This window comes from Gossypium raimondii, chromosome 4 (genome assembly GCF_025698545.1).
Source record: "Gossypium raimondii isolate GPD5lz chromosome 4, ASM2569854v1, whole genome shotgun sequence".
Classification (NCBI taxonomy): Eukaryota; Viridiplantae; Streptophyta; class Magnoliopsida; order Malvales; family Malvaceae; genus Gossypium; species Gossypium raimondii.
The window spans coordinates 2,041,772-2,052,875 of NC_068568.1; the positions used below are offsets into that span (position 1 = coordinate 2,041,772).

Here is an 11,104-nt window from a genome sequence, read left to right on the forward strand (position 1 = left end):
CCTCGTTAGAAACTTAAGCTATTTAATCATCCCAGCCACTTTTGCACATTTTCCAATTAAGTCATTTTCATTTAATTGACTACTCAAACATTAAAATTTTCTAACGAAATTTTAATACAACATTACTAACATTTCATAAATATTTATAAAAATATTTCCGACTCGATTTTATGAGATCGAGGTCTCGATACCTTGTTTTTACCCAATTTCTTCAATAATTTCTTTTTCTAATTAACCATTAAATCGGTAAAATTTTTCTATCAATATTTTCATATGATTTTCCTATCATATCAATATTCATGCAAAAATATTAAATAAATTTCTCTTTAAATCAGATTTGTGGTTACGAAACAACTGTTTCGATAACCTTAAATTTAGGTCGTTACAACTTTTTTTTCTTTTTTTTTACTGTAGAAATTTTTGGGGTATTACAATAATAAAGTGAGACAAATAGAATTATCATGTTTAGGTGTGTATTCATCAAATGGGTCGAGCTTGAATTAAGTTTATGCACGGCATTAATACAATATATAGTTGCCAAGATCGTGATAGTGTCACAGGCCGCAGTTCAAAGTTCGTGACCATTACACAAAAGTTGTCTCATGGAGGACTACATATTAAATGGGGCTCATTTGACCCACGAGAGCTGGCCTGATTCAAAGAACAAGTGATGAAGTTTATCTACTGGAAACCTTGGTGTCCCAACGAGGCAATTATGGGAAATTAGGGCTACCTCAATAAATAGCGAAAGTAATCTTTGAAGATATGTAATTTGATAAGATTTGATTTTGTAATCTAGGTGATTATGTAACTCCCTTAATCATAGATATGCTTCAATCTCGTTCGTCGATGTAATTCGATCTATATCATCGATTTTGGGAGAGCTCAACTATAAATAAAGAGTCTTCCCCTCAGTTGTAAATCGTCCATTGTATTCCATTCTTTAGTAGAAAATACTAAATTGAGAGCATTTACTCAAACACCTCTCAGGCATTATTTTTGTGTGGTTATTTTGCTCTTTTGTGTTTGCTTCCATCATAATTTTGGTGCTTTGGAGGAATTCAATGAGAATCTCACTTTGCAAGAGTTAAACTGACTTAGGCACCTAAGATCGCATAGACTGCAAGACTAAAGTTCTAGCCCGTGACAATAGACTCTTCTCTAGAAATTTATAAAAACAATATTATTGCACCTTTGTTAAGTCTTGAATTTCTAGCCATTATTTAAGTTAGACATCTCCATGTATCGTAATTAGTAAGTTAAGACTAACAAATGTTTGATATAGTGATAAAGTATATTGTAATTTCAAAGGAAAATATAAAAGAAAATGTAAATTCAAATTTAGAAAACGATATTATAAAAGTAATGGAAAAAGCCGAAACTTTATATAGAAAGAAGAGAGTTTTTTTTATGAAAAGGAAGGAAAGTGATAACAAGATTTGGGAACAAAACACAACTACAAGCATTTTATATTATTTGTTTGTTTGTTTGTTTTGAGTCGATATTATTTCGTCAAACTAGATTTAGTAATAAAATATTCATCAATTTAAAATGATTTTATGTTCGAGTCTTATGTAGAGAGAAAAGAGTATTAAATTCTACTTAAATCAACTTTTAATTTAATTTAATTATGATCCAAAACAATTACTAAATACTCAAATTTTATGTACAAATAAAATAATTAGTATGCAACAACGAAAAAATAAAAGATTTGAATAAATAAAGAAATAAAATAAAAACGTTATCTCGTGGTGGGATAATCACACCGTTGTTTCTATCCAAAACAAAAAGTCCCCACAAGAATTAATGTCAAAATAAATGGCTAAAAATGGAGATGTTTTTTTTTCAAATTCTAAATCACAAAAATGGCACTATTGGGTCGGGTGAATTCAATAATAGAAGCCTGGTGGCATTCTAGCTTTCCTTCTCCTTTCAGGACCTATCGGAAAAAGAATCCAGTACTTCTCGATCGTGAATATCTGAATAGGGCGAACCGCTCCGTGGATATCTTTGCTACAGAACAAAACAATTAGAATAGAATTAGGCTCGGTCAACTAGAATGTGTATTATCCATATAGGGGATCCTCCAACTGAGAACATCCATCGACCTGAGACGAAGAGAAAGGTCTATCTATATTTAGTTATTTAGTTAAACCAATGATTCATTATTAGAGCAGATAGCAACAACGATTTCATCCGACATGCGTATTTTTTATTTTTCAATGGATTTACATCTTTCATCAATGGAAATTTTTTGATGTAGTGAGTAATAACTCTGGTTGTTCGCTATTCAAGAATTCTTGTTTAGGCAGTTAATACCATCCATACATGAGTTTGTGTTATTTCTATGCTAAATATCTATACATTTACTATTCTTAAAATTTTTAGGTTTATATGTAAAATAAGCTATTTAAATTATCTTTTTAACTATGAAAAAATAACGTCGATAATGACAATGAATCACGAAGAAATGGAAGAAAATAGAACACATAGGATTTTACGTAGAAACTCTTTCTATAGAAGTAAACTTCTATTTGACTTTGATTATGTAGAAAATGTTCTCAATATAAAAATTGTTCTCTCTTATAAAATCAAAAGCTTACAAACTATTTATAGGCTATAGTCTACCCTTTAAAACAACAAAAAACTGAAAATATTAAAATCTAATAATAACCATAAACCAATGACTCTTGACCTTTCATTTTCCTAAACAAAAAAACTACTAATTTAAACCCATTAAAAACAACATAACTCTTAACCTTTCAACTCTTGACCTTTCACTTACATAACTCTTAACTTTTATTTAAGTTTATTTAACAAAACTCCCCTGTAAACTTAAATGCTTCTGTCATCCTTCATGCCGATTAATTTCTTGTAGTTGTCGAAGAGTACCATCGGTAGCGGTTTTGTAAAGATATCCGCGACTTGGTCTCGACTTGCCACGTGCACTAATTTCACACTTCCTTCCTTTACATGATCTCGGATGAAATGAAAATGAATGTCAATGTGTTTGCTTCTTTCATGATTCACTGGGTTCTTTGCCAACTCAATCGCTGATTTATTATCAACTCGTATCTCAGTTGCACCAAGTTGTTGTTGCTCCAACTCGCCCAACAAATTTCTGAGCCATATAGCATGACACACAGACCAAGATGCTACCACATATTTAGCTTCACATGTCGATAGTGTCACAATTGGTTGCTTCTTTGAAAGCCAAGCAAATGTTGTGTTACCCATAAAGAACACATATCCCAATGTACTTTTCCGATCATCTAAGTCTCCGCACCAATCACTGTCGGAATACCCAATCAACTTGTAATCTTCCATATTTGAATAAAATAACCCGAGTGACACCGTTCCTTGAATGTACCGCTTCAACGTCTTCCAATGTGAATAAACCGGCTCTTCCATGAACCGACTTACAATGCCAACACTTAGCGAAATGTCAGGCCTTGTGTAAGTGAGATAGTGAAGGCTTCCCACCAAACTTCGGTATTTGCTTGCGTTGACTCGTTCTCCTCCATCGAATTTCGAGAGTTTTACACCTAGTTCCATTGGTGTTGATACCGGGTTGCAATGTGCCATCTTGTACTTCTTCAAAATTTCCTTTGCATATGCCTCCTGTGACACAAAATATACATCCTTTCTTGTCGAACCCCAAACCAAGGAAAAATTTCATTAAACCCAAATCTGTCATCTCGAATTCTTGTGTCATTTTGCTCTTAAAATCCAGTATCATCTCACCATTGTTCCCCATAAAAATGAGGTTATCGACATAAAGAGCAACAAATAACATATTACCTCCATTCTTCTTCACGTAGAGGGCGTGTTCATAAGGACATTGTTTAAACCCATTCTCCTTGAAGTATGTATCGATACGAGTATTCCATGCCCGCGGTGCTTGCTTCAACCCGTAAAGTGCCTTCTTTAATTTCAGCACCTTCTTCTCCTCTCCATTTTTTATATACCCGGGTGGTTGTTCGATGTAGACTTCTTCTTCGAGCACACCATTCAAGAATGCCGACTTGACATCCATTTGAAATATTGGCCATTTAAATTGTGCCTCTTGTGCAATAAGCAACCGGATTGTCTCCATTCTTACAACGAGAGCAAATACCTTATCATAATCGATCCCCTCTTTTTGCTTATATCCCTTTGCAACAAGTCGCGCCTTGTACCGTTCTAACTCGCCTTGAGCATTCATCTTTCTTTTGAACACCCACTTCACACCAATGGGCTGACTTCCTTTCGGCAATTATGTTAACTCCCATGTGTTGTTGCGGTCAATTGCTTTAATCTCCTTATCCATAGCAGTTTGCCACTTCTTGTCTCGCACCGCCTCTTCAAAACTTATAATCTCGGAATCTGCCAAAAGACATACAATATGTACCTCATTTGTTGAATCATACAAATCTTGCAAACTTCGCATTTTTGGTTGTTGCGGTTCATCTTCATCATCAGTAGTTTCAGGATTTGTAGGTATGATTGTTGGTGTAGCGATTGATGATCCTCCATCTTTGATGATAACCTCCGTTGAGTTATTCCAATCCCACTCGCTTGCTTCATTGAATCGTACGTCACGACTTACCACAACCTTTTTACTTATCGGGTCGAGTAGCTTGTATCCTTTTGTTTTCTCATCATACCCAATAAAAATAAACATTTTACTTTTGTCTTCGAGCTTCGTTCTTCGCTGATCCGGCACATGTGCATAGGCCTCACTACCGAATACTTTAATATGAGAAACTGATGGTTTTTGTCCGCTCCAAGCCTCTTGTGGTGTTTGATCATCCAACTTCGCATGTGGACATCGATTTTGCACATAGATGGCACATTGCATGGCTTCCGCCCAAAATTCCTTCGGCATCTTCTTGCTCTTGAGCATTGATCGAACCATGTCGAGAATAGTCCGATTCTTCCTCTCGGCCACACCATTTTGTTGGGGAGAGTACGGTGCGGTTAGGAATCGTCTTATGCCTTGCTCCTCACAATACTTCATGAAAGCCGTCGAAGTATACTCACCACCTCTATCAGATCGTACAGATTTGATGTGTCTACCAGTTGCTTTTTCAACCATTACTTTGAACTTCTTGAACACCTCAAATGCCTCGAATTTTTCTTTAAGAAAATAAACCCAAGTTTTTCGTGAGAAATCATCGATAAAAGAAATGAAATACCTTTTACCGCTAAAAGATTCGGGGGTGATTAGTCCACATATGTCGGTATGAATCAATTCGAGAAGTTGCTTAGCCTGATATTCTTCCTTCTTTTGAAACGAAGTTCTCGCATGCTTACCGAGCACATATTCTTCACAAAATTTTCCCTCATAGTCCATGTCTGGTAGCCCATGCACCAAATTCTTCTTCGCCAACTCGTTTAGACCACCATAATGTAGATGGCCAAAACGGAGATGCCACAGCGACGCCTTGTCTTCAACATCAACTCGCAAACATTTTCCTCGAACACTTCTCAGATTCAACCTAAACATGCGATTTCTCTCCATTTCAACTCGAGCGACCAAACACCCTTCCTTATCTTTCAAGTGTAACACCCGATCTTTCATAAGTACCGAATAACCTTTTTCCATGAGTTGCCCCATACTCAAAATGTTGCTCTTGAGGTCTGGTACGTAATACACATCATGGATTGACCCAACTAACCCATCATTTTGTAAATAACAAATGGTACCTTGGCCTTTTACCTCAACCTTCGACGCATCTCCAAATGACACATGTCCCGTTTCAACCTTTTGCATCTCTTTGAATAGGTGCTTGAGTCCACACATATGGTTGCTTGCACCTGTGTCAAGGTACCACACCATGTTGTTGTTGGTGTTGACTTTGTTGTGTGCCATCAAGAGAAAACCTTCTTTTGCCTCCTCATTTTCCGTGGTTAGGTTGGTTGTCTCTTCCACCTTTTTTGAGACGCGACATTCTTTCGCGAAATGTCCCGCCTTACCACAATTGTAACACTTATCAGAGTTACAATCTTTTGCATAGTGACCATATTTGCCACACTTGTAGCACTCGACATTGGAATAATTCGACCATCCACCTCTTCCATGACCACGTCTTCTTCCACGCTAATTTTGTTGGTTTGAATACTCCTTCTCCTCATAACTCCCTTCTTGACCACGGCCTTTTCCACCACGACCATTTCCTCGATCTTCACGACCACGACCTCTACCTCGAAGGCTTTGAGAATAGAGAATCTTTTCGTCTTTGATTGTTGCCTTGGTTTGAAGTGATTGCTCAAGTGTCTCATCTTTCTTCTTCTTCTTACGTTGTTCATGTGCCTTGAGAGAACCGGCGAGTTCATCGACTGTGAGCGTTGCTAGATCGTTTGACTCTTCTATGGCACATACGACATTCTCGAAACGGTCAGTTAATGATCTCAAAATCTTCTCCACAACTCGTGCATCGGTTAACGCTTCTCCATTTCGGTTGAGTTGGTTCACCACGGTTTGAACACGCGTGATATAGTTGGAGACACCTTCCGATTCCTTCATCTTCATGCCTTCCAGCTCGCCACGAAGAGTTTGAAGGCGGACTTGTTTAACTCGGTCGGCTCCTTTGTACACCTTTGCTAAAATGTCCCACGCTTCTTTTGAAGTTGTCGCACTTGCAATCTTCTCAAAGCCCGACTCATCAACGGCTCGAAATAACATGTACAATGCCGCCTTATCTTTCGACCGCATTTCTTTCAACGCCTTGTTTTGAGCCACCGTATCTCCCGCAGTAGTTGCCGGTTCTACGAAACCTTCTTGGACCACCTCCCAACCATCTTGAGACCCGAGAAGAGCTTTCATTTGGATGCTTCAATTCTCATAGTTCACCTTTGTTAGTTGAGGCAATGGCACATTACTAGTCACACTCTCCATAGCTCAGATACCAAATTGTAGAAAATGTTCTCAATATAAAAATTGTTATCTCTTATAAAATCAAAAGCTTACAAACTATTTATAGGTTATAGTCTACCCTTTAAAACAACAAAAAACTGAAAATATTAAAATCTAATAATAACCATAAACCAATGACTCTTGACCTTTCATTTTCCTAAACAAAAAAACTACTAATTTAAACCCATTAAAAACAACATAACTCTTAACCTTTCAACTCTTGACCTTTCACTTACATAACTCTTAACTTTTATTTAAGTTTATTTAACAGATTAGAACAAGGTTTTTAAATCTATAAATAGGCATAATCGTTTCTCCTCTTGTATCATTCGAATTCGACATGGTGAATTTTCTCCTCCCTCTACCCGTGATTTTTTTCTAATAAGAGTTTTTCACGTAAAATCTGCGTATTCTTATTTTCTTTGTTATTGTTTTGCGATTATTCCTACTGTCACATTATCAATTTATAGTATAACATAAGGTTTACTTGGGTGAAATTTTTGAATGAAAAATCAGATACGTTTAAAGCCTTTAAGAACCTGTATAAGAAGCTCACGAACAAGAAGGTCAACTAGTTGGGAAGATGGTTAGAATCAAGAGTGATCATGGAAAGGAATTTGGGACTAAAGAATTCTCTAACTTTTGTGACAACACAAGCATCCAACATGAGTTTTCAACCTCAAAGACTCCACAACAAAACGCCATTATTGAGAGAAAGAATTGCATGGTCGAGGATATGGATAGGATCATGCTAAATGCCAAAGGAACTTCTCACAGATTTTTGGGCGGAGACTGTGAATGCAGATTGTCATATGATGAATAGGATATTGTCAATGCCCAAGATAAAGATGATCCCATATGAGATGTGGAGAGGAAGAAAGCTAACTATGAATTACTTCTATGTTTTTGGAAGCACATGCTATATTCTCAAAAACAGAACCTATTAAAGATAACTTGATGCACGTAATGACAATGAGATTTTTCTTCGATACTCCATCAATGGTAAAGCTTATAGTGTTTAACAAGTTCACAAAATCAATTATGGAATCTTCCAATTTTGTTGTCGATAAACTATACCTAATCAGTGTATAGAAAGAACTAGTAGAACTAAATGTAAAAATAATTGCAACTGAACCTGCAACTAAAGCAGCTGTTGAACATGCATGCGTTAAGTCTGAATATACTATTTTAATTTTGTTTTGTTATAAGTGATTGCTTACCCCATTTATTAATTGCAACGGAAGGCCAATTTGTCCACCCACCCTTCTTTGACCAACTTATACAGGTTGAGTTCAAATTTTCAAGCTTCCAAAGATAAAACCCAAAGAGAAACTGTAGGGCATACATACATACATACATACATTTCCTAACTTTTAAAGCCTCCAGCTGCAGTAGGTATTGTAATATATGATATTTGAAGGGAGATTTGTCACACTAGAAATATAAAAGCTAAACGTAGTTTCTTCACAAGCTCCTTTATTGTCATGCAGAATTCCATGTCCATCTGCAAAAGAAAAAATGGATACTATTGAAGAAAAATTACATTAATGACTTCCCTTTGAAGAGCTTTTTGCAGTTTTTAGGGTTTTTTTTAGTTCAACCAGTTATTAGGATTAATTGCATTAAATGTCTCCAAACTTTCAAACTTTCTAATTGAGTATATTTAAAGCATATGAATTAAATTATAAATACATGGAACCTACCACGTCAAATATAAGCTGACTATGTAATAGATACATATACATGCTTATAATTTTATCTGAGTATTTTAAATACGCTTCATGTCAAATTTTAGCTGACATTTAACACGATTGCTAACGGATCAAAGTACCTGAGCAACAATGGTTATATGAAGAGCACAACTCCCAAATGTCATTGCATTGCTGTTGATGACTGTTAGGTGACATTTCTATATTCCAGAAATGATTTTCTCGAGAAACCCTTTCTTTTTCTCACAGTGAATGCTTATGAGAACACTTTGGTCACAACACCTTGCTTCAATTTCTGGTAATGGCTCATCAAATGGGGCACTGAAATGTTCATCCCAGCTTGAAAAATCACCATTACTGTCAATCAAGAGTTGGTGTTTCTTCACACAAGCCACATATTCCATTGGTTTCTGCCTGGCCTGCTCTTCAGGTGTCTTCACTTTCTCTTGCAGTTGCTTGATGTACTTGACAGCATCTCCAAGCACTGTTGCCCTATCCATCTGCCAATCCCATTGCAATACAAAATCTCAACTATTTGGCATATAAATTAATTATATGCAATATAGGGATATTTTTATTTGACGTCCTCAAATTTAGTTGAAAAGATAGAATTGTAATTGTCAAAACTATAATGGATTAATTAAGTTTAAATCTCATGATTCTCTGAGTACGGATTTTCTAGATATATCAAAATATAAAAAGATATAAATTTCCTTAAACTATTTATTTGTTAAATGAATGAGTTCAAATCTCATGATTTTTTTAAAGGTATGTATTGCTTTAGATATATCAAAATGCAAAAAGGCATAAATATCATTAAAATAATATTTATTTCTTTGTTAAATGAATGTGTTTATGATAATTCCATAACTGAGTTGGGACTCGGTTAAAGGTGACATCAACTCAATGCCCCTCTAGATAGATAGTACGTTCACCTGCAGATAGTGTAAAAATTACAGTGGTGATGATGAAATTAGATACTGTAGTGTGAGCCAAAAAGAAAGCTAAACGTACTGCACTAGAGGTAAACGTCTTTCCAAAGGGGTCCTCAATCAAATACTTTATATATAATTAAAAGTTTTATCACACATGTATGCATGTGGAAATCACGTATTTAAAACATAGATGTGTGTTTAAAAATATCATACAATTAATGGAACGTCAGGTTAGACAGTAATAATAATAGCATATTTAATATGTATGAAATTAAAATAAAAATAGTTTAAATTGTGGCACCAACTCAATCAACGATATTTTCAATATATATACAAATAATATAAGTGAAATAATTTGTGTAATAAAATTAAAATGTATAAAAATATCAAGTGGTAAAAAATGATTTAATAAATATTGGTGATATTAGTTCAAATCTCAATTTTTTTTGAAAATAAAAAATATAAAATTACTTTCGTAATAACATAATTTATTTTAAAATATAAAATTATTTTAGTAATTCCTTTAAATGCATTAACGTAGATAATAATAATAATAAGATAATAATAATATGCTTAAATAATAATATAGATATAGATTCATTTGATCGAAGATGTGTCTAGTTATGAGCCACCCAAATAACGATACTACAATTTTAACCCAAAATTCTTTTTGTAATTTTATAGTTGGTACATTAATATTATTAATTTATAATTTATAGACCATCAATTAATATATATTATTAAAAATAATTAAACTTAAATTCTTTCAATTTTATTTTAAATATAGTTGTCGATTGAGTTTTAATTCGATTGGCATGGGCATGTTTGTCAATGTAGGGGACGTGGGTTTGAGTATGTTGAAACGTATTATCCTCTTATTTATGAGTTGGGGAGGGGCTATAGATAGTTCTAGGTATTGTGTCAAAAAAAACATATATAATCAGAACCTATAATGAGATTATTCAAAAAAAAATCGTTTCATGCCCTTTCGAACATTAGTTATCAAGTTTGAAGAGAAGTTAGAGTTAAAAGAGATTTTAAGTTTGATTTAATTTGGTTTTAGTTTTTATATTAATTTTAAGCTTTGGGTTTTGGATTTTATTTTGATAAAATAAATTTTGTTTTATAATTTTCGAGTATTATTTGGTAAAATTGAAAACAATAATAATATTTAAAAAATTATTTTTAAGTAAATAAAAAATAATCAATAACTCTCATATGGTAAGTTAGTATTCAGGTGTTTGTCAATTGTATGTTAAATTACAACTTGAGTAATAAGTAAAAAAGTAAAAATAGAGTTGGACACAATAGTTAGTTACACAATTTCAAAACTTTTACCATTATGGAGAGCCTTTCTCGGATAATAATCCACTATGAATTAACAGTACAAGTTGTAAATGAACTAGAACATGCAACGCGCACTAACATTCTCCCCCTGCGGTATTTTTGATCAGAAACAAAATAACAAGGCCAAGTTAGATCAATGTAGTCTGTGTCATATGTTGACAATATTTTAACATAAATTAAAAAATAAACTAAATACACCGCACCGTGTATCATAT

General features: G+C 34.2%; 1 protein-coding gene across 1 annotated transcript; it reads right to left on the bottom strand.

Annotated features, from left to right (window-relative positions):
* Positions 1 to 8,327: 8,327 nt before the first annotated feature.
* Positions 8,328 to 9,107, bottom strand: LOC105779148 (transcription factor bHLH25). Its single transcript, XM_052629873.1, is given in 2 exon segments — positions 8,328 to 8,402; positions 8,730 to 9,107. Coding segments are annotated over 2 exon segments (453 nt in total).
* Positions 9,108 to 11,104: the final 1,997 nt, after the last annotated feature.